This window comes from Bos mutus, chromosome 11 (genome assembly GCF_027580195.1).
Source record: "Bos mutus isolate GX-2022 chromosome 11, NWIPB_WYAK_1.1, whole genome shotgun sequence".
Lineage (NCBI taxonomy): Eukaryota > Metazoa > Chordata > Mammalia > Artiodactyla > Bovidae > Bos > Bos mutus.
Window position 1 is genome coordinate 67,664,984 of NC_091627.1, and position 25,226 is coordinate 67,690,209.

At 37.4% G+C, this 25,226-nt stretch overlaps 1 protein-coding gene across 9 annotated transcripts in view; it reads right to left on the minus strand.

Annotated features, from left to right (window-relative positions):
- Positions 1-8,708: 8,708 nt before the first annotated feature.
- CCDC85A (coiled-coil domain containing 85A) overlaps positions 8,709-25,226 on the minus strand; it is a 226,241-nt gene continuing 209,723 nt past the window's right edge. For 3 of the 9 annotated variants that reach the window (XR_011466072.1, XM_070379542.1, XM_070379541.1), the window contains one exon: positions 8,709-10,509. Coding sequence is in view for 6 of the 9 variants with exons in the window: in XM_070379541.1 (XP_070235642.1) it covers positions 10,420-10,509 (90 nt within the window). In the remaining 3 variants the exon portion in view is untranslated. Of the gene's footprint in view, positions 10,510-14,973; positions 15,073-18,564; positions 18,685-21,747; positions 21,883-25,226 lie in introns of those variants that run through there. The other 6 variants (XM_070379543.1, XM_070379539.1, XM_070379544.1 and 3 more) reach the window with 6 other exon arrangements.

Below are 25,226 nucleotides of genomic sequence, written 5' to 3' on the forward strand. Positions count from 1 at the left end.
GCAGTAGCAGTAGCAGTAGATAGCATATTAAAAAGCAGAGACATTACTTTGCCAGCAAAGGTCCATCTAGTCAAGGCTATGGTTTTTCCAGTGGTCATGTATGGATGTGAGAGTTGGACAGTGAAGAAAGCTGAGTGCCGAAGAACTGATGCTTTTGAACTGTGGTGTTGCAGAAGACTCTTGAGAGTCCCTTGGACTGCAAGGAGATCCAACCAGTCCATCCTAAAGATCAGTCCTGGGTGTTCTTTGGAAGGACTGATGTTGAAGCTGAAACTCCAATACTTTGGCCACCTCATGCAATGAGTTGACTCTTTGGAAAAGACCCTAATGCTGGGAGGGATTGGGATCAGGAGAAGAAGGGACAACAGAGGATGAGATGGCTGGATGGCATCACCAACTCGATGGACATGGGTTTGGGTGAACTCTGAGAGTTGGTGATGGACAGGGAGGCCTGGCATGCTGTGATTCATGGGGTCACAAAGAGTCGGACATGACTGAGCTACTGAACTGAACTGATCTTAATGGATATTATAATATCCTCTTATTGCATTATTCTATCAATATATAACAGCCTTATTTGTCCTTCATTATCATACTTATTTTAAAGTCTATTTTGTCTGATATGACTATTGCTATCTCTGCTGTCTTGGGAGTTTCCATAGAAACTTTCTTTTTTCCATCCTCTCATTTTGTGTGTATATGTCTTTTGCACTGAAGTGTGCATATTGCAGGTTCTTATTTTATTTTTTTTTTTAAATCTAATCTGCTACTATGTCTTTTGATTGGATCATTTAGTTTGTTGATATTTATCATAATTATGGATAGGTATGTACTTATTGCCATTTTAATCATTGTTTTCTGGTTATTTTTGTAGTCCTCTGTTCATTTCTTTTGTGGTTTAATTATATTTTGTAGCATGATTGGTTTCCTTTTTATTTTTTATGTCTGTTGGAGGCTTTTGATTTGTGGTTACTATAAGGTTCTTATTGTTGATCTATAATTATATCTACTTGATTTAAAGTGATATTCATTTAAGTTCAAATACATTCCAAAACATCTACAATTTTTACTTTCCTTCCCCATTTCTTTCTAATATTACATTTTCTAACTTAAGCTTATCCCTTAACTGTATCATTGTTATAGCTGCTTTTACAAATCTTTGTCTTTTAATCAATATACTGGCTTATTTAAATGATCTTCAATCCTTACTCTATATTTGTCTTTTGTATTGAGATTTTCCCTGTTCTGTAGACTCTTGATTCTATTCTATTTAGAGAAGATACTTCAGTATTCCTTTTAGGGTAGGTTTAGTATGGGCAAATTCCTTTAGATTTTGCTTGTCTCCTGCTTCAGTCCATGGGGTCACAGAGAGCTGGACACGACTGAGTGACTGAACTGACTGAGAAGTTCTTTATCTCTCTTTATATTCTAAATATTTAATAATCTTCCTGGGTAGAGTACCCCAGGTTGCAGCTTTTGCTCTTTCAGGATTTTGAATATATCATGCCACTCCCTTCTGGCCTGTAAAGTTTCCTTAGAAAAATCAGCTGTCAGCCTTATGGGAATTCCCTTGCATAACTTTTCTTCTTGCTGCTTTTATTCTCTTTTTGTCTTTCAGTTCAGTTCAGTCACTCAGTCATGTCCGACTCTTTGCGACCCCATGGACTGCAGCACGTCAGGCTTCCCTGTCCATCACCAACTCCTGGCGCTTACTCAAACACATGTGTATCATGTTGGTGATGCAATCCAACCATCTCATCCTCTGTCTTCCCCTTTTCCTCCCACCTTCAATCTTTCTCACCATCACAGTCTTTTCCAATGAGTCAGTTCTTCTCATTAGGTGGCCAAAGGACTGGAGTTTCAGCTTCAACATCAGTCCTTCCAATGAATAATCAGGGCTGATTTTCTCTAGGATTGACTGGTTGGATCTCCTTGCAGTCCAAGAGACTCTCAAGTGTCTTCTCCAACACCACAGTTCAAAAGCATCAATTCTTTGGCACTCAGCTTTCTTTATAGTCCAATTCTCACATCCATACATGATGACTGGAAAAACCATAGCTTTAACTAGATGGACCATTTTGGGCAAAGTAATATCTCTGCTTTTTAATATGCTGTCTAGGTTGGTCATAGCTTTTCTTTCAAGGAGTAAGCATCTTTTAATTTCATGGCTGCAGTCACCATCTGCAGTGATTTTGGAACCCAAGAAAATAAAGTCTGTCACTGTTTCCACTGTTTCCCCATCTATTTGCCATGAAGTGATGGGACCAGTGCCATCATCTTAGTTTTCTGAATGTTGAGCTTTAAGCCAACTTTTTCACTCTCCTCTTTCACTTTCATCAAGATGCTCTTTAGTTCTTTTTCACTTTCTTCCATAAGGGTGGTGTCATCTGAATATCTGAGGTTATTGATATTTCTCCTGGCAATCTTAATTCCAGCTTGTGACTCATCAAGCCCAGCGTTTTGCATGATGTACTCTGCGTATAAGTTAAATAAGTAGGGTGACAATATATAGCCTTGACATACTCCTTTCCCTATTTGGAACCAGTCTGTTGTTCATGTCCAGTTCTAACCATTGCTTCCTGACCTGCATACAGATTTCTCCAGAGGCAGGTCAGGTGGTCTGGTATTTCCATCTCTTTCAGAATTGTCCACAGTTTATTTTGATCCACACAGTCAAAGGCTTTGGCATAGTCAATAAAGCAGAAGCAGATGTTTTTCTGGAACTCTCTTGCTTTTTCAATGATCCAGTGGTTGTTGGTAATTTGATCTCTGGTTCCTCTGCCTTTTCTAAATCCAGCTTGAACATCTGGAAGTTCACAGTTCACGTATTGCTGAAGCCTGGCTTGAAGAATTTTGAGCATTACTTTGCTAGTGTGAGAGATGAGTGCAATTGTGCAGTAGTTTGAGCATTCTTTGGCATTGCCTTTCTTTGGGATTGGAATGAAAACTGACCTTTTTCAGTCCTGTGCCCACTGCTGCATTTTCCAGATTTGTTGGCATATTGAGTGCAGGACTTTCACAGCATCATCTTTTAGGATTTGAAATAGCTGAACTGGAATTCCATCACCTCCACTAGCTTTGTTTTCAGTGATGCTTCCTAAGGCCCACTTGACCTGGCATTCCAGGATGTCTGGCTCTAGGTGAATGATCACACCGTCATAGTTACCTGGGTCATGAAGATCTTTTTTGTATTGTTGTGTGTTTTTATCTTTAACTTTTGCCATTTTAATTATGATATGCCTCAGTGTCGATCTGTTTGGGCTCATCTTTATTGGGACCCTCTGTGCTTCCTGTCTGAATATTTCTTTCCTTCTTTAGGTTTGGGAAGTTTTCATCCATAATTTCTCCAAATAGTTTCTCGAAATCCTTTTTTTTTTTTTCTTCCTGTAACCCCTATGTTGGCATCTTTGATAGTATCCCAGAGATTTCATATGTTGTACTCACATGTTTTTATTTGTCTGCTGTTCTGATTGGATGTTTTCCATTAGTCTATCTTCCAGATTATTTATGCATTCTTCTGTGACATTTAGTTAGCCATTTGTTGCTCTTAGTGTGCTTTTTATCTCAAATATTTAATTATCTATTTTTTGTGTGTGCTACTTCTTTATAATTTCTGAGTCTTCATGAAAAATTAACTTTGTTTACATCAATTTTCTCCCTAATTCAGTCAGCCTTATTATTACCAATATTTTGAATTATCTGTCTGGTAGATTACAGTCTGTTTCATTATTTTTTCAGAAGTTTTCTCTTGGTCTTTCAATTGAGAGTAGTTTGTCTTTTCATTCTACTTAACTTTCTCTGCCTCTATGAATTTAGATGAAACAGTTACCTATTTTGGTCTTGAAGAGGTGATCTTATGTGGGAATGTACCTGTGTAAACAGCATGTGTTCAATCCCTTTGATGATAGGGATCAATTTGATGTGGCTGCCAGTCATGTCTTTCCTCAGGGAGTGCTGGCAGCTATCACTTTGGCAGGAGGTGCAGCTGCTGACAGAGGAGTTAGAGTCTGATAGGGGTGTGAGGCAGGACTTGCTCTCTGCTCAGCAGCCATCACTGCCCTGTCAGGTTGGGGGTCTTTTCTCAGTTGCTGGAACAGATTACCTGAAGGTTTGGCTCAAGCTAGCTCCATTCCCTTCAATTGTGTGTTTTTCCTTCTCCCCACATTGGGACCTTTGTACCAAAGGAGGGCACTGCTGAAGTAGAGTTGGTGTGCTCACAGAGGCCCAGTGCTCTGCCTGTGTAGGCGTCTGGGGCTCTGCTCAGATGTAGCACATGGTGCATCTCTTCCCCTGTTGCAACCACCTTAGATCTAGTGCTAGACTATGGCATGCAGTGGGCAGGGCCAGAGCATTCACTTGGCTTGGACTGGGGACCTCTCTCTTCCATGCCTGGGGGCAACACCTGTACACTCCTCAGGAGTAGAGTCCAGACTTCTCTAGTCTATCTGTCCTAATGCTTTTTAAATCAGTCAAATGGGCTTGTCTGCTATACACAGGACCCCTGGACTGGGATACCCAGTCTGCGCCTTGAGCCATTCACTCCCCAGGGTGAGTGTTCACATGCGCAGTCTCCCTTTTCCTCCTGGCCCCCTCCCAGGTGGACAGATCCTGGCTCAGTGCTTTCCTTCCCATCCTACCCAAATATGTCTGTATCTTTCTTACAGCATTGCTTTTATAGGAGACCTTCTGCCCATTTCCAGTTAGTTTTTCATAAGAAATTACTCCACATGTAGATATATTTTTTATGTGTTTGTGGGAAGAGAAAAGTTCCACATCATCTTATTATTCCACCATGTTGACCTCCCTTCTGCTAATTTTTATTCTACTACATAAAGATAACATAGAATCTCTTTTTTGTGACAGCAGTGAGAGGAATCAGTTGTTTGAACACACTCTTTGTTCTTCCCAATACAACTAAGGCATCATTGTAGACTATTTATCTTGCAATTTTCCACATCAGGAGACCAGGTATTCAATTTATAACATTTAAAGTGTACAATATTAGTAACAGAATCCCAAATCAAAAACAGTATGGAAACTTCTAATCTCTAAGAGTCCAGAATTAGGGTAGACTCCAAACAAGGTATAATCCATGTTTCAGCTCCCTTCTTCATAGTTCTCTTGGCCCTACCCTCTCCTGTATGCATGCTTTCTCCTCAGGATGAGTTCTCAATGACAGTCAGTATGGTTTCATGCAACAGACAACTCTTCCTTATACATCTAAAAAAAAAAAACTTCTTCCCCAGGAAAACTTAGACGAACCCTGTTGGATCATGTTGCCACAGTTGGGCCATAGGAATGCTGTGTACTAATGGGCTGATGCTGGGCTTCCTAAACCAATTACTGGCAACTAGGATGAGAGTACCAAGATGGACTCTGAGTCTAGGCTTTAGAATAACCAAGGTTCAGCGATAGAATTGGAAACAGCTTCTCCTCATTCTCTTGGGCAGTGTCTTTCTAAAGCAAAGGAGAACTGTCTTAGGAAAAAGAGAAAAATGAATCTTGGGTAGCCAGTCAGCATGGTCACTGTTGAGAGGTAGGGCTAGACTAACCTGGTGAATGATGATGGTTAAAAAAGACAGAACAAAGCCCTCCCTAGGGACTGTTATCTGGACTGTCAGGAACTCATTCTTACCTAACCCAGATTTTTGAAAACGGAAAACAGATTTTGTATAATGCTGTTATTAAGCCCATGCAGGTTGGCCCATACACAAAAATGGCCCATACAATCAAAGGCCAATTTCAGACCCTTTGTGCTTCTTTAAACCTGCATTCCTGATTAGCATATGAATCCTGTTGCCATGGCAATTACAGTGGTGTATATTGTGTGCTGTCACTTTAGAATAGGATCTAGAAAACTAACGGTCCTAGAATAGAAAATGAAAGCCTTCTTGGTAATAGGACCAAATGGAATTATAACTTGGGCATCAAAACTGAGAAACATTTCCACAAAATGAGAGGCTCTTGTGTTTTACAGAGACATTCTGAAATTTCAGTGAAATGAGACTACACTTCACTTATGATTGCTCCTTGCTTCCAAATGGTTTTGTGGTACCTTTAACATTTAAACTCATAAAATAGGGCAACTAAACAACTAGGAAAGACAAGGAAGAAGGAAATGGAAGAAAGTGAGAGAAATGTTGGGTGGTGTTTGTGGTATATGCATCTTAGTATTGAAATTTCCATATTAGCCTGCTATGTTTATTCTACCACTTGCTGGAAGAAGAGGTAAGGATGCTGGGTGTGGGAGATACTTTAGCCTCTAAGTGCAAAGGAGTGGTGGGACAATCTTTTAGGCAAGATGTATCATTAGCTAAGGATCTGAACACAGAGGGTCCCTTTTCTACTGGGTGTTGCCAATCCAAAAACTTTGCACTGTGTCTGATTCAATCATGTTTCTCCTCTATTCTGGCCTGGGAGTAACTATCTCTTTTGTTCTCCGCCTGAGCTAGGGAGGGAGAGGTTATATGCAGGAGTCAAAAAGCCTGACTACTGCCAATTATCCCAGGATCCCATGCCACGGGTGTATCAAATTCTTCCTTGTTTAACATCCTTGGAGCCATGACTCCTTCTTAAACAATACCCTCCATCATGTATTTTGAATTTTGGATCCATTCTTCAATGAGATAATGTTTTGTTTCCCTTCTTTCAAGAATTCATCATAATTGAGGATCTACAGAGTACACTATTTTTTTCATGTTCTACTGGAATTATGAGTTTATTAAGTATCTTTTCCATCATTTTTAGGGATCAAGGCAAGAGGGAGAAGCAGTAATATGTACTCATTCTGCCATTTTGAAGTGAAAGTATTCACAAACATTTCTGTGGTGGCACGAAAAATAAAGAAAAATGGTTATGTAAATTGTTTTTCAAACATACTCTTCCTTTGTGAGAATCTGACAAATGCCCCTTTTCTGCATTTCCAAAATCACAGCCTGTGATTGGTCATGACAGGGCCTGTGGCAGGCGGAATGCGATGTAAAGGACAGAGCCTGGAAGTACATACGTGCGGCTAGAATCTCTGTGCGGTAGACTGTCCCTTCCCCCAGCCTAATGGTATAAATGGCTCACAGGTCTAGGCTCTAGTATCTTAAAGGACTCACCATTGTTTCTTGTGAACTGTCAAGATCATTGAACTTTGGAACTAGGAAGACTACTAAGAAGCTTAGAGTAACTCAGATGTTGTCTCCATGAGGCATGTCAGGACATTGAGGCTCCATGAGGTTAAGTTGTTCAAACGCACAAAGCTGATAATAGTCACATGCCGAACTCGCTGCCCCAAAGTCAGCCTCACTGAGCCAAAGGCCTTTTATTCAATGCTGCACTTAGTAAAGCATGCTGCTCCAGCTGAACGTGCTGACACTAGCCTGTACTGCATTTAATCCCACCAAAAATCTACTAATCTTACAAAGTTGTACCATATGAAATTGCTGTTTTTATAATCCAGAGATGGTCAAATATTGGTAATCTCATATGGTTCAGTCTGATATATTGTCCTTTAATTGTATAATGAGATGGAAAAATTTTTCTTTCAGAAGTAAATATATGAATTCCTCATAGAAGTATCTCAAGCTTGTTGGGAATTTATCTTGATAAGCCAGCTTGAAGTAGGCAGATCCTTTCCGAGAATGGGTGACAGGATTTCTAACAGAATCAGTTTGTCTTTGAGGTGAAAGAGGATGAGGCAACAGAAAGCTTGCCATAGAGTGAAAACTCTGGAAATGAGAAGTCACGAGGAAAAGTAGCACTTCTTCAAGATCACGAAAATGGGTATTTGAGGGAAACTTATTTAGGTCTCAAGGATAAAGGAAGATCTTACTGGTACCCAAGATACTATGGTTCCATGTATTTCCTGAACAGTCACATCGTGAGTAAGGAACCGAAATATGTTTATTCATGTGATAGTGGTAGACATTCTTTAAAAGTTCATTGAATTAAAGAATAAGATTGTCAGTATGTTGCTGGATGCCACATGTGATCTAAATATTCTTTAGTGCATTTAGCATGTGCTAGAAACTTATAAAGCATGAATATAAAAAGCTTAGATTCTGATAGACTGACAGCTTCAAGGCTGGTAAAGGTAACCTACCAAGATATGGAAATTAACCTTTTTTTCCAGGGAAAATGAGATAAATAATCTGGTCACATAAAAGAAGGGTATCACTCAGTTTTACTGATAAAAATGTTGGGCAGTAGCAAGATTCAGACCCTGAGCTGTCCATCTACTATGCCATTTAAAGTAGGGACTAATGCTAAGCGGAAGAAGCCTTGTTCCACAGTGATTTCCAAGAAGTATGTCTGTCCTCTGACTTGCACCTTAAGTCATTCTTTCCTCAAAAATGGAGAAGTCTCTTAGAGACACCAAAGTTTTCCATTTCTTTAATACTTCCCTTCTAGTTTATATCCTTCTGTCTACTAGTATTTTAATAATAAATAATGGAGGTTTAATATTAATCTATATGAATTAAAAGTAAAAGATACCTAATTTTTAAATATTCTTAAGTATCATTCTAAACTTTTTAACTACATTATACTAAAAAAATAGTGAATTAAGGAATCTCTAAATATGAAATCTCTCTTTAAGAGCATATTTAAACATGCCTTTGTTTTATATTTCTATCATTATTGTCATCATACATGAGCAATATGATACTTAGCAACTATGAAAAATCTCAATTTAGGGAAAACATTTTGAAGGAAAAAAACACTGGGATTAAATAATTTATTACCATTGCTAAGATGAACACATATACTTGATACTCAATTTTAACTTTAGAACTTTAAAAAAATAGTTTTAATACAGTATCAAAATTTACACAAGTATTTTGTCAAAAGACCAGTGTGCCTTGTATTAGCTTCTGCAGGCTCTACTGCAGGCACAAAACTTTTTTTAAATGTCTTCAGAGTGTAGGAATACAACAATTTAAGGATGAAAGCTTTTCCAGAAAAGGTGTAAATATAGCAAGCAATTTTCCCTTATAGACTAATAATATTCTCAAAATATATAACGTTTTAAAAGAAAAGCTTAAATGGTAACCCAATTATAATAATTAGAAAGATAATTCTATAGCAAATTAATTCATAAATATTTTCTGAGAATAGGATTGCCTTTTCATCACAATAACATTCAAAAAAGTATAACAATTCCTTCACCAATGACAATTAATACATGTATAATGAGCCCACTTAAAAACAAGAGCAACAGAATATCTGCTATGAATCAAATCTGAGTAATTTAGAAGAAAACTGGGAATCGTTGCATTCCTACTTTTATAATTTTATATTACAATATAAAGTTAGCATTCGGTCACAGGCCTCTTGCACATTCATACAAGAAACTATCATTGCATTTGAATAAACACAAAATACCTATCATAGCATTTCCAATACACACAGTCTATTACTTTATATATATATATATACCAAAAATAAGGAAAAACTAAAGCTAGCACACCTCCTTTTCAAATCTCAAGCAATCTGAACAAGAGCTTTTAGCTTCAATAATGAAGGACATGCGTCAGTTTCATAAAACGTTAAGATAGCTGCTGTAGGCTAAGAAAGCTTTTTCCATAAATGCAGTGCAATATTTTAAAGTTTACAGAAAGTTTATTAAATATAACAGCATGTCTAGAAACTAAATTGTAGAAATTGACATCTCACAGCTGGAAACACTTAGAAAAATTGTTTGCTTGTTCTTTAATTGAAATTGTTAATATTAACATTAATGAATACACTGAAGATGGAGGTTGATATGTCCCCAAGATGTGTCTTCATGAATAATACATTAAGATGAAAAGAAAAGATGTATTTACTTTGATCAATTTAAGTAAATGGCACTCTGACAATGCACTCAACAAAGTCCTGCTACCCTTCTAGCTGGTAAGGAAAACTGATGTGGTATTTTTAGTACCTCAAAAGTCAAAACAAAATCCAAGAAACCTAACCTTATCTTGCATCCAAATTAATTATGCATCAGGAACTAGTATTTTATTGACTAAAATATAATAGGTGACCAACTCTCCAACTTGGGAAGCTGGAAACCACTTGCTATCTTCAACAACATGGTAGAACACTCCCACCATGATATAAAATGATTCGATTCTATCAAAACCACTGAGGCTCTACTGGACTCTTCCAATCATGCAGGTTTCCCCATTACAATCTTAGATCTGAAGAGTCAAAAACATTTTAGTTCTAATGAAAATATTGGAACCAAAATGGTGATTTTCAAAGCTACCTTGTTTGAGATGGACTGTAGTGAACATCAAAGTGAGAGACAAAAAATACAACTTTAGCCATACTAAATTTTATCAAGGGAAAATATGTGCAATGTACAATTGCTCCAGGTCTGTGGAAATCCACTCTTTCCTCTCTTATCTCTCTGGCAGTGGTGATGTCATGTTTGAAAGAGAGTACATCTCACATGGGTCCCTTGTACTGGTTTCCAGACAAATGTTGCCTAATTCCAGGACACGAACCTGCAGCATCTCCAAGTTTCCTCCATACAACCTTAAGAAAAAGAAGAAAAAGAGTAAGCATCTTAATTGTCCTGTTCCACAAAGGGGTGTGTATGTTTTTTTTTTTTTTTTTTAAGGGGGGAAATCTATGCGAAGGACAAAGAGGAATATAAGACAAGAGACAAAATATTCACACGAATGAGCTCAAAAATAAAATGAAATGTGATGCAAGTTTCTAAATCATGAGAACTGCTCAAGAGACAGGAGTGCCATGCTTCTTTAGCAATCAGGGTCAAAATTACAAAATGATAGGCCAACTTACATTGGTTATGAGAGTGGTCCTCAACTCTGGCTGTCCACTAGGAATTACTCTTAAACAGGTAGGGTTGTCTATTTTTTTTAAATCTGTCAACATGATTCTAATGTGTAGTTAAGAATACATGAGCAAAATCATCCTTGTTCCTATATTATACATCTAAAATGAGGAATACCAAAATGTTAAATAACTAAGAATAAAAGCTCCTTCACTGTCTGTAGTGGTTTAAAGTCCTGAGCTAGAGCCTTAGGGTCACTCGTAGACTTCCCTTGTTACCCTGTGGAATGGGGGCCTTGCTGCTGCTGCTGCTGCTGCTGCTGCTGCTGCTGCTGCTAAGTCGCTTCAGTCTGACTCTGTGCGACCCCATAGACGGCAGCCCACCAGGCTCCCCCATCCCTGGGATTCTCCAGGCAAGAACACTGGAGTGGGTTGCCATTTCCTTCTCCAATGCATGAAAGTGAAAAGTGAAAGTGAAGTCGCTCAGTCGTGTCCGACTCTTAGCAACCCCACGGACTGCAGCCCACCAGGGTCCTCCATCCATGGGACTTTCCAGGCAAGAGTACTAGAGTGGGGTGCCATTGCCTTCTCCGAATGGGGGCTTTAGTTATCATAAATTTTAGCTACCCAATAGTATATCTCAGATTACGACAACAGAAAGCATTCAGATGCAGGGGAAAGATAAGAATAAATTCAAAAGTCACTAAAAAAAATATGTTAAAAATCAGGCTATTTTAAAGGGACAATAGCAAAGGGTGAGATTAACAACAAGTAAAACCACTGAATCCAACAATGATATACCAATATACTACATTAAGAAACCACATAGTAACAGTCATAACTCTTAGTGTTTCACTGTTAGGATTATGATCAGATTGACTACTTCCACAGAAATTTACATTGCTCTAATGAACATAAACCAGCTGGTTCATCAATATTTCTTTGTTTTCTCTTTTAAAAGAGCAGATATTCCAGTGAAGCAGGTTTCTAATCATAGTAACACATAAGCATGTAGGGGTCTGTCTACCTTCATTTTGAAACCTATGGAACAATTCACCTCTGTGTGTTAGCAGACACTACTATGTGGTAGAGATGTCCTGTCATATTTGAAGGGAGCTGTAGTTATGGTCTTTAAATATTTGGGAGGGAATTTCCTAGTAGCTTAGATGGTAAAAAATCCACCTGTAATTCAGGAGACCTGGATTTGATCCCTGGGTCAGGAAGATCCCCTGAAGAAGGAAATGGCTACCTATTGCAATATTTGTGCCTGGGAAATCCCATGGACAGAGAAGCCTGGCTAGCTACAGTCCATGGGGTTGCAAAGAGTCGGACACATCTGAGCATACATAGCAGTGAGTGGTTCAGGCTGTTAGGGAAGTGTCCTTTCTCAATACACTGACTGAAGAGGGACACATTCTGAATCAGGAAGCCAACGGGCACTATGGACTTTCCCTTTCTAGCCCTTAAATGGTATTACATCTACCCAGAATGCTTCGATGTCTTGTTTAGAAGCAAAGGATAGATTCAAATGATCAGGAACAAAAGGCATTAGATGATTACAACTCCAAAGTGTTGTATACAACTCCCTCTCCAAGTATTCAAATGTAGAATGTAATGGGCCTTAACCCTGAAATTACATGGTGAAAGGAAACTCAGAGAAGACAGAACTTTGAAATAAGCCAAAGACACTAAGACAGACACAGAGTAGTGACTTGTTAAATAAGTAAGAGAGCTGACCAGTTGGGTATCTGAGATGGTTACTGAGATGCAGGGCCAGTCAAGTATCTCAGCTGCTCTCAGGGAACTGACAAGGGCCAAACAGAAAAACCTAAGATAAAACTATTACTATAAAAAGATAGATAATATACTGTTTCTTAGAGAACAGTATATTTTTGTGGTAGAGCTTGGAAGAGACTAGAAGCACTACATGCTTACTAATCAAAATGATGGTGCTGTGAAGAAAGGTTGTTAACATCTATAAAATGGAAGACTGTATAGATGTTAACCTATTTCCAGAAAGAATACCAGAGAAGGAAATAAACCTGAGTCTTTTAACTGATTTCACATTATGAGAAAGCTTTACATTTCTGTAACATTATTGTAAAAGCCCATAATTCCTCTAATAGGTTTCATAATCTTATATACATTATTGCTTAGAAATTTTGAAACTGTCCCACAAACTGTATTTTTGTTTATTCTCCAATATTTGCTATGTGTTCTTGATGTGGATATAACTTACAATGGTGACATAAATATTTTAAATCAACACTTTTTTTTTCTTGTGGCTTTTAAATAGTTTCCAAATATAACAGTGCTAACAATCAGATTTGAACTAATTTACTTTTTTTGTTTCTCAAATTTCAGTGACCAAAGGCAAAAACAGAAAAGATGCTCTAGAGAACTTTCAAAGGTAAAAAGCTCTTGGCTTTCTGAAGGCAACAATAATTACCACTGTGTGTGTCCTTTTGAAGGATTTTTGGAAATACAGGCAAATCAAGATCAATGCAAAACTAATCAAGATCCAATTCATTAGTGGGTCCCTTCTCTACGAAATAAATTTTCTAATATCTAAAAATATTTCATCAAAAAAGAGACAAGAAACAGTCCTGTGTTTATTTAGACAAATTCTGGCATTAAGCACAATAGAGATGGTTTCCTCTGTAAGATACATTGATTTTCATTCTTGAGAAAGAAAATGGAAGTGCCTAGATTCACTACAATTGGGAAAGTGGAAAGAGCTGGTCCTCAGAGAAAATCTGGGTATATGCCTGACTTCCCTATTCACTAGAGGACAATTTGCGGCAAGTAACTTAATTTCAGAATCTTAGTTTCTTCAAGTATAAAATGAGAGTTCCTACCCCAATTGCCCAAGATCTGGTGTGAAACCCAGACTTCTGAATTATGAAGGAGGCTCAATATGACTCTGAGAACCACTGAAGATATGACCTTCTATGGTCCTTCCAGTTTTACAATTCCTAATGTTTGAACTTTAAAATTTATCTGAGGCAGGTGTTCAAATTGAAAAGCTTAAGAACAGACAAAAAGCTACAGAAGACAAATAGTGATACATTTAGGAAATCATGACATCTAGAACCAATGACCATTTGAAAACAGACAACAGATAATGTAAGAAAGACACCACTACAGGCAAGCAAGAGACTATACGTGCTGGGGCAAGAGCGCTAAATGCCCATGGGACTTATTTAACATTTCCTGGATTCTAGGAATGCCTCAGGGAGGTAGGTAAAGGAGATACCTGGTCCTAATAGCCTAAAGCTGAAGGGTATTTCTAAGCAATTTTGATATCCTAATGAACAAAGGATAAAAGTACAATGAACACCAATTCAAATCAAAGCTTAAAATAACTGACCATGAATTTTTGCTTTTAACAAATGTCTTCCCCATCATATTCTACTTAGTTTTTAAATAAATTCCACAAATTATATTCTTGATTAAATGATATATCCAAAGCATATTACTCAAAAATTAAAATTAAGATTAATCAAATCCAAACCTCAATAACAATTACATAGGCTAAGCATTGTGAAAATAGCATGTCTTCTTTTTTTTTCCCCACTGTATTTCTGTGATTTCATAGGTAGATTTCTGTGTGTTTATCTCTTAAGTTCATATCTATCTCTTACTATTTTGAGATACTGCTGGGCATGACATGAAGCACACCTCATATGAGTGAAGAACTTAGCAAATATTACCTATTGGGTTGGCTAAGAAGTTCACTCCAATTTCTATGGAAAAAAACAGAACAAACTTTATGGCCAACCCAATATTAAGATGGTGATTTTTTTTCCCCAAGTATTGCTACAAATAATCTGCAGAAGGTTGTGTTTTCTTTGTTTATCATAGGTTTTTAAACACTGCTCTTTAAGGAAAACTATGAAATGGAAACTGATCTATTTTATCAAAACTAGTAACATTTTAGGAAATGTATTGTTCAGAAACTTTCACAGTTCATTCTGGAACACAGAATTGGCCGATTCTTGCTCACCTGCATATTTTACATGATTATTGTGTTAAAAAATACCACAATAACATTTACTAAAGAAACTCAAGGTTTGGTTTTACTTTTACATAAAAAAATAAAGGCATTTGGCCAGCATTTTAAAAGTAGGTATTCATGAAGCAAAATCTAAGCTATGATGAGGCTTTCAACACAGAATACACAATAAAGCACATTAAACTTACATTGCACATTTCTCTGACTATAGCTTTTTCTGTCTCACTAAGGTCATGTTCATACTCTTTACCCTGTTGACGATCTATAGTTTCCTGAACATCCAAGACCTGGATTTGTTGAAAAAGAAAAGCAAATTTCACATGGAAAAAAAAAAGTTTGTTAGTTATGAATAAAAATCATCAAGGAGCTCCACTTTGTAAAAAGAAAAAAAAAACCTTAGTTTTTTTCCATGTCTGCATATCAGAGTAGGTTAGTATATGGCAAAATCTTTTAAAAGAGTTGATTGTTCTGAAAGCTATCTGGAGTCAATTCTACTTGATTTTCAAATGGCCGTTAAGAGCAATCTACTGCATCACTAATAGTCAATTGAATTCATTCATGTCCAAAATAATTAGATGCATTTAGTTAATTTGGTCATTAAGATAAAGCTGACTGTCAACCATTTGGAGATAGTCAATAAATCTTGCTCCATTGTAAAGACTGGCATGTAATTAATTATATTACTCAACAGTCCAAATGATATGTAGACACGGCCTACAGAAAAAATGACTAAAAAGGATAATAGTGACAGGTGAAACTCGTCAGAACCCATAAGAACTTTTAACATGAACGCTACTGACCTCAGAGTTCTTGCCTGGATGTTTTCCTGATGCCTAGGACAGGACTGTGGAGACAGCTCTTTGACAAAAGCAAAGAGAAGCAATGGCTCCCCAGTTGTGAAAATATGTGAGCAACACTAAGCATTTTTCATTTTTCATCTGAGAATGAGGTGTTTTTAAACAATTTTAGATTCTACCTCTCTAAATTATTCCTAAATGAATTGAGAATAAGATTCTGTTCAAAATGTCTTTAAAAGTTTCATGTCAATACTCTATTTAGTACAAAACAAGACAAAACTTTGGCCTTGAGTGCTGTTTGTTATTTTTCTCTACATCAGCTTCTAAATCAAATCACTGATGTAGTATTAAAAAAATGTTTTTCCTAAAAGCTCCTGTATAATCCAGACTGAACTGTAACACTGCTAAACCCCTTGGTTCTATTGCCACGGTCAACGCTGATGGCCACACCTAAAGGTGTCACCTGAGAATTCACACTTAAAGGCCTGAAGCAGAACCCTATAGAGTCAGTTCACATTCTTTTTATACTTAGAGGAAATTATTGATGATGCCCAATGAATATTCATAGAAAACTTAAAGCACTCCTTGGAACAAGCTCATTTGCCCACAAATTCAATTTATTATGCACCTGAGAGACGTGTACTTCAAATCAGTTAATTTTTGCTAAATGAAGTGAAGCTCCAATTAATAGTTATGAATTTTAAAGCAAGAAAAATGTGGCGTATTTCAAGTGGACTAATTCCTCACGTTGATTTACAACTCTTTCCCCCAAACTATGACCATGGAGTTAAAGTTTAGAAGTTTTTAAAACTTTACGAGAAGATGAGAAACTGAGCCACTGTTTCAACTACTACTTTCAGAACAGAAAAAAATGATATAAATCAGCTCTAGATTGGTAGCCTTTTAAAAACAAAACATGTCAAGAGGCTACATTTTTTTTATATTGAGGTATTCCAAAGATGCGTTTCCCAGAGGCTATGCTTGCACATATTTCTGTCTCAACTCATGGAAGCAAACGCATTCTATATTCAAGAGCCTCCAGTTACTCAATCAAGGTGCTTTAGTTGCTCAGCATTACCCATCAGCCAAGTGAGGACACTTAATGTGTTCTGATTATAACATAATATCTTCCTCTCAAGATAAAATTTTGTATGAATTTGGAGAAAACTGAAGAGCTCTTCCTTGCCCTCTCCTTCCTTTTAGGCCATACTACCACAGCTGCGCTGAGAAACCAGGAAAAGACGGCAGTGTGACCCACTACATTGATCTGATTCCAACTGCACTTGTTGAATAAGGCAATGGGCTGAAACAGGCTTCAGTTTGGAAAGCAGGGCAGTGTGTCATTTCTGGAGCATGTGTAGATACCAATACTACAGGCTTGAAGCCACTCCTTCATTTTTCCATTTCTAAAGTGCTTTCAGATTGCTAGTGCCTGATTTATGCTCAAGTAACAGCTTGTTTAGCATGCTGTTCATACTAAACAGTATCCAAATGCTGTTGCTAAGAGCAAGCCAGTTGATAAACCAGCAGCTGTCAGACAAAGGGCAGGGAGGGCCCCTCATTCTGGTGTGCCTTCCCACAAATTCCCCTCAGTTGTTCATTTTGTGAGGTTTCCCAATCGAAACAGGAAACACCAAGTTCATTGCCACTGGCCCCCAGCATAGTTCTACCACCTCCCCTTATCAGCAATCTGTAAGTGCTTGGGAGAAGCACACTCATTTCATCTAAGTTACAGCAAAATGTAATGAGGGAGCTAAATCAACTGCTAAAACAATCATCCTCAAGTCAAGTAAATATTTTGAAGTTCTCATCTACTTCTTTGCTTTTCTGCATGCCAAGGACAGTGTGGCCCCCTGCATAAGAGTGCCTCATCAGCCTGTGGATAAATCATTCTGAAACCAAAACAACTTTAGAAAAGTTGTGAAATCCATGTGGCAAAAGCAGGACCGAAGCACTCTACCTACTTTATGGCTCAGAAAGGTTTAGTCAAGGCTGCTGCTGTTGTTGCTAAGTCGCTTCAGTAGTGTCCGACTCTGTGCAACCCCATAAACAGCAGGCCACCAGGCTCCTCTGTCCCTGGGATTCTGCAGGCAAGAATACCGGAGTGGGTTGCCATTTCCTTCTCCAACACATGCATGCATGCTAAGTCGCTTCAGTCATGTCCGACTCTGTACGACATGTTAGGAATTAGAGATAATTTGGAGGACAGTGTTTTATACTTTGGAGCTGATGAAATTTCAAGGAATTGTCTCAGGTTTTAATATGATTTTTATTGCCTGCAGTTTCTTCTTAGGTAAATATTCATATTGCATATTATTAATTTTACTTATTGGAAAGCTCATTACTGGTAAAAAAAAATAAACTATAAATTTAAGCCACATCTTTCTTTATTTCAGAATCTTAATTATAAGCCAAAAATAATATATCTTTATGAATAAGACCAGATGTCTATTTTCTATAGTCTATAAAGAGGCATTAACTAGACTTTGAAGACTTAATTTCTATTTAGTGGTGAACAGAGTAGGCTTTTGTTTATTTGAAAACTTTTTTTTAGTAAGTTGCACAACGTACTTCAGTTGCAAAAAGAAAAATATGGTATCCTTCGTTATTTTGGCTACCTATTAAGTTCCTGTATTTGAAGACGTCCATGCTACAAACATTGCACAGAAAATACCTGTAACAATATTTTACACATACATGCACATCAGACTTCAACTTCAATGCAGATAGATATGAATCACATTACTCAAAACAAAATGATAAAATTAGAGATTCAATTCAACCATAAGTACTCAAACCCACTATTAGTTTATAAAATTAAAATCATTCTTCAAAACTTAATATTAAAAAAAAAAGTATACCATAGGGGTCAAAAAATAAAGTATCTATGGTTAAAACGAGACCGTGAGGATTACCAGACTATAGTGAACAAGCCACAACACAACTGAAGTACTGAAGAAATGGTTGTACACAGTTGGTTACCTTAAGAGAGTGTACCACGGGTTCAGGCTGCTGAGAAGGTGTGGTATGTCCACTGAAGCTAGCTGGAGAGTTGGGTGAACTGTTACTCCCATCAGCCCCAGATGACAACCTAAAAGAACCCTTAGTAGAAAATCAACAACTTTGTTATTAAAACAAAAGTCGTTTATAACTGAAGAGATGTCATTCAATATTCAATTTCACTGCCAAATGAGAATTAGCCTTTTTTTCCCTAGCCTGTCATAAGATGCTATCAACCTGTTAATTGGAATACACTTGCTGCTTGACCAGCAAAAAAAAAGCTAACCAAGAGCCATCTCTATGCATTTCCAGATGTCAGCTCTGATTTACTGAAGAGAGCAATGCCCCCTAAGGAATGCCCATTAAGAACATTTTAAGAATGATTTTTGAAACTTAAAGATACTCAAGAGTAGGGAATTTGTGAGTTACTCCACATTTGAGTTAAAATGCTCACTCAGCATGACAAATGCCATATTCCATATGTCTCAGAAAATGCAGATACATCACATTGGAGAAATGGTGTCCCTTACCTATGGCAGAACATTTCCCAAAGAGATTTAACCATATGCAACATTTTCTTCAAGAATTCTCTTATTTTATGAACTTTTAAAAAATGAAAAAAAAACAGATTGCAAATTATAAATTTGTAGTTTAGTGACTTTTCAACTGAATTGCTGAGAAGTCAGAACCTGGGCATTATTAATTTGACCTGCAAAAGTCACAGTCGCCCATCCAGGAAATGGGAAAAAGTAAAAATGTCACTTTTTCCAGGGCTCCTTAGGAAAAATATTAATGGATCAGAGAAGAAAAAGAACAGCAGTGATCTACCCTCCTAGCAAAAACAATCTAACGGGGATTTTCCTGTTTTTAGGGTCTGAGAGATTTTAATTTCTATCCATCAACAAATCTGCAGATTTTTTCATACCTACTAGATTAATAACTGTTCCCTTTAACTTGACCCTATGAATCTAATCCCCTGAGAAGGAGCCATGGAAGGCGCAGCATGTGTGGATTCTTGGTAGGAAGAAACAACAGTGATCTGGGACATTAACTTTCTAGCATCCACAGGAGCGCTTCTGTGTTGTGCATTTTAGGGATGGGTGGGAGAAGCTGAGCACAGCAACAGTTACAGGTGTGGGTTTTACACAAACCGTGCTAACTGCAGAGAAATTAACTCTTGCTATTGATTTTTACAGAGATTATCATTTATAATGAATTGGGAATATCTTATCCGTTCCCTCGTCACTGTCCTTTCTATCTATATGTCCCTGAAGGCTGTCCTTGCCATCTCACAAGCCAACTGAGGCCATGTTCTTTCCTACGCAATCAGGTCAGGTCCTGCCCCCACCCTCATTAGCCAACAGGGAGAGGAAGCCATGGATTATGACATTTAGGTGACCTTCCAGCTTCTGTTTGCCACTGAAATTAATGATGCAATTAATAGCAGGTGATGACATAGGACATACAATTGTCACAGCCCAACCCGCTCTGGGAAAAAAATATAAGGTTTGTTTTGTTGTAATTTGAATCATATCAATCATAGAATACCTAAAACAAATAATAGAAAGTAATCTATATGAAGTTTAAAGATGATTAATAACAGGCACATGCCCCCCATCCAACCACCAAATTTGGGCATTCTCTTCCTTTGTAGAAATCAAATATTTCCAAAACAAATGAGGAACTAAAGGAAGTTCTTCCCTGAAAAGCTCTGGTTCTCTACTATTCTCTTTCCTTACAGGTACCACCCTTAGGAACTCTTCGGAAAAGGTTTCTGAGGTTATACAGAATTCACATCCACGTCTCATTTGGGCTCCACCACTGCAGTGCTGTTTCCTCTGAATGGTAATTTAACTTGTCAGGCAAGATCCCTCCCCTTCTGGAACAAACACCCTGCAAATTCTTCCTTTTCTGCCCAGCCTGTTTCAAATCCCAGATCTGACAAAATGTGGTAGGCATGTCCAATTCTAGCTTCTTTGCCCTTGGGTACAGGACCTCTATCTTTCAGGGTAATTTGGTTTAAGAGAATTTCTGAAATCAATGATAAGTAGCTTCCCTAAACCACATTCTTGGGCAATTTAGCATTGTTTAGACTTAAGGACAGTCCTGCCTACTCAGAAAGACATACCCTTTTATTAAAGAAGTTTCACCACCATCATCATCACAAAAGCTACAGTGGAAACTACATAGGTGAGGGAAGGAGGAAGAGGTGGTGGCAGGCAACTTATTCAGGGATTCAAGCTCCACTTCAAATCTGCTTTGCAAGCCATGGACTTAGTCATCATTAGAAAGGTAAAGTTTCATATTTCATGTAGTTTTTTGTGTAGCTGCAAGGGTTACTGAATGCAGGTTAAGTTGTACACTAATAGATGCTAAATAGTTTTCTTGATTATAACAGAAACAAGCACCTCATTCTTTCTGTCACATCTCATTTAGTTACTATAAAATAAAACTTTAGATTTCTAGTGCTGATTCGTAGAGTTTTATCTGGGCTTTCTCTAGGCTCTGGGCTCCATCAATACATAGTCTCAGTTGAATAATATGTTTTCACTAAAGTACTTTTTAAAATATGCTACTGGGTAAAATACTAGCACAAAAAATATTTTAAAAGAGTCCCTTGGAGTTTATTTCAATAAGATTTAGCCTGCTTATTTAAATTGTATCTTGGCTGACTCAGGAGACTGGGAATTTAAAAAGAAAAAAATCTTACTGAAATTGGAAATGAGAGTCCCAGCTTTGGGGTTGCTTGTTTTAAAGCCACACATGACCACACACAGTGCACACACCACCACTTGGGTCAGCGGTCAGTTTGAAAGGGCAAGGAATAATTTTCCGAGCTGGTCTTGACACTTCTGGTGGTGTCTAACAGTTCATTTTCATGGTCACTGACAATCCCTTTTCAAAAAAAAGGTGTAGGTACCTTTCTCCTTCTTCAATGTTTGGGGTTATTCAACTTTCAGCCCCAGGTTCAGGGGGAAAAGCACTGAAGGTAACTATTCAGAAGATAAAAGACTCTATTCCCGCCTTCCCTCCCCTGATCTGGACACAATGACTTTCCTTCATGTGTGCAGACTTGTTCTCTCCCCCCAGTATAACTTTTCCTCTAGCAACAGAATCCATCTGGTTACGCACAAGCAAATCAGTAGCTGACTCATCTTCACTCACCGGGAGAGTGGGCAGGCATCGTCCTATTCCTCGGCACCCTTGCCACCACTGCAAGACCCGCCGGGCTCTGGGCCCCCAGCCTTTCTCCATATTTGAGCTGTTTCTAGTTGGAGGTTGCCTTCTATTCTGGGTGGCCTTATATTTGGAACAATATAGTACAATCACTCAGAAAAATGCTGTTTCCCAAGTCTCAAGAAAGCAGATAGAACAAGAAGCTTAATGAAATGAACCACAATGACCACAATGGCAAGCTGTAACATGCACCTCTAACAAGGGAGAACATTTAAAAACTCAGTGAAGTCCTGTATGTAAGAGCTAATATTGATTCTTTTTTTTTAAGTTTTGGGCAGAGGTATAACTAATTCTCAAGCTATCAAAAAGAGATAGATGATAATGCCAAAATTCTACCAAAAAAAAAAAAAAGGAAGCTATTTATACAACTTAATTTTGTTGGTTTTATTTGTGAGAAATAGAGAATTAACATAAGGTCTTCTAAGTATTTAAACCCGTATCTTCAGAACTTAGAAATTATTTAAATGTAGTTGGGAGCACTCAGACCTTATGTTAAGAAACACACGTTGGGTAGATATATTCATATTCATAAAAACTGACACTGCATCAAATTCTCAGCAAAATTTCTATACACTGAAGAGTATATAATGAACTCAGAGATCACTGTTGCAAAAAACTATTTTACATGGGGCATATACATAATTATCAAAATTTCTATTAATCAGTCATTTCCCAAGTTTCTGTACTGGTTGTAACTAGAGCTATCATATAAGTGACACAAAAAGAAAATAAAAAGAGTTTTCATCCCTAAATTTTAGTTTTTTCAATGACCAAACTAATTTTATTAAAATGATCAGAAACAAAATTAACTCATCTGTTCATAATTTCCTTTCCCTGCCAGCTTTCACTAAGACCTTCTAAGAATGCTATGTCCTAAAGAATAAACAATTTTTGAAATATAGAAAACTTGCAAATGTAGTCTAAAAATTCCAGTGTACAAATATTTAAGTTAATTTTAGGAGACTTAAAATGAGAAAATAATTTGTTAGTTCTCATTAATCTGTTATTTGCTTTACGGTGAACAGCACTGGTCTAATTTTTACTTTTCTCAGACTTTTGGAGGCTGAACAATAAAGAAAATATACCATGGTCAGAAGTGAAATCAGAAAGGGAGCAATGTCGACCAGCATTTGGTACTCACAAAATTTTATTCTGAGTCTACAAAATAAGTACAAGTTACCTATTAAGAAAGAAAGTCACACATATTCTTCACATATAGCAGAGAAAATTATATATTTGCAGTTGGACCACAATGAATATCTCCTCAATCAACACTAATTTAAACTTTGCTCTCTCAGTAATCATCTGTCAGTGTCTATTTCCATTATAAAGATTTATCCAACAATTTATAATATGGTGGATGGCTGAAAAGTCACCCCCTATCCCAATCTGCACAGTTTTGTTCCTGGGATGATCATTAGCAATGAATGAAGATTTTTTTTTACAAATGAGCTCTATATTCTAAATTTGGTTCTCTCCAAGACTTAAACATCTCACAGATATCATGTTTTTTTGTATCCAACAACCAAATAAAACATAAAATTTTCTTTCATCTGTATTTAATGTGTAGTGAGATTAAATCCCAATGCCTCTCCACTGTAACAAAACTTATTACAATAACCATGAAATCTAAGGTAATATCTATGACCAGTTAGAGGCCTTGCTGGAAGGAGCAGTCATTTATTTTCATTTCCAGAAAGTTGATACAACATGCAATAGCAACATTTTTCAGTATCTTGTAAAAGGTTCTTTTTAAACATACTCAATACAGATTGTAGAGGATTAATCTCATAAAAGGGGGCAATATATGTATTCTTGCCTCAAGAGCCCCATGAACAGTATGAAAAGGCAAAAAGATAAGACACTGAAAGATGAACTCCCCAGGTCGATTGTGCCCAATAGGCTACTGGAGATCAGTGGAGAAATAACTCCAGAAAGAATGAAGAGATGGAGCCAAAGCAAAACTAACACGCAGTTGTGGATGAAACTGGTGATAGAAACAAAGTCCGATGGTGTAAAGAGCAATATTGCATAGGAACCTGGAATGTCAGGTCCATGAATCAAGGCAAATTGGAAGTGGTCAAACAAGAAACTGCAAGACTGATCATCGACATTTCAGGAATCAGCAAATTAAAATGGACTGGAATGGGTAAATTTAACTCAGCTGACCATTATATCTACTACTGTGGGCAAGAATCCCTTAGAAGAAATGGAGTAGCCATCATAGTCAACAAAAGAGTCCAAAATGCAGTATCTGGATGCAATCTCAAAAATGACAGAATGATCTCTTGTTCGTTTTCAAGGCAAACCACTCAATATCACGATAATCCAAGTCTATGCCCCAACTAGTAATGCTGAAGAAGCTGAAGCTGAACGATTTTATGAAGACCTACAAGACCTTCCAGAACTAACACACAAAAAAGATGTCCTTTTCATTATATAGGGGACTGAAATGCAAAAGTAGGAAATCAATGAATACTTGGAGTAACAGGCAAATTTGGCCTTGGAGTACAGAACGAAACAGGGCAAAGGGCGATAGAGTTTTGCCAAGAGAACACACTGGTCATAGCAAACACCTCTTCCAACACAAGAGAATACTCTACACATGGACATCACCAGATGGTCAATACTGAAATCAGATTGATTACATTCTTTGCAGCCAAAGATGGAGAAGCTCCATATAGTCAGCAAAAACAAAACCAGGAGTGGACTGTGGCTCAGATCATGAACTCCTTATTGCCAAATTCAGACTTAAATTGAAGTAGGGAAAACCGCTAGACCATTCAGGTATGACCTAAATCAAATCCCTGATTATACAGTGGAAATGACAAATAGATTCAAGGGATTACATCTGAAAGATTGCCTGAAGAACTATGGATGGAGGTTCATGACGTTGTACAGGAGACAGGAATCAAGACCATCCCCATGGAAAAGAAATGCAAAAGAAAAATGGCTTTGTGAGGAGGTCTTACAATAGCTGTGAAAAGAAGAGAAGCAAAAAGCAAAGAAGAAAAGGAAAGATATACCCATTTGAATTCAGAGTTCCAAAGAACAGCAAGGAGAGATAAGAAAGCCTTCCTCAGTGATCAGTGCAAAGAAATAGAGGAAAACAACAGAATGGGAAAGACTAGAGATCTCTTCAAGAAAATTAGAGATACCCAAGGGAATATTTCACACAAAAATGGGCACAATAAAGGACAGAAATGGTATGGACCTAACAGAAGCAGAAAATATCAAGAAGAGGTGACAAGAATACACAGAAGAACTATACAAAAAAGATCTTCATGACCCAGATAACCACGATGGTGTGATCACTCACCTAGAGCTAGACATCCTGGAATGTGAAGCCAAGTGGGTCTTAGGAAGCATCACTACAAACAAAGCTAGTGGAGGTGATGGAATTCCAA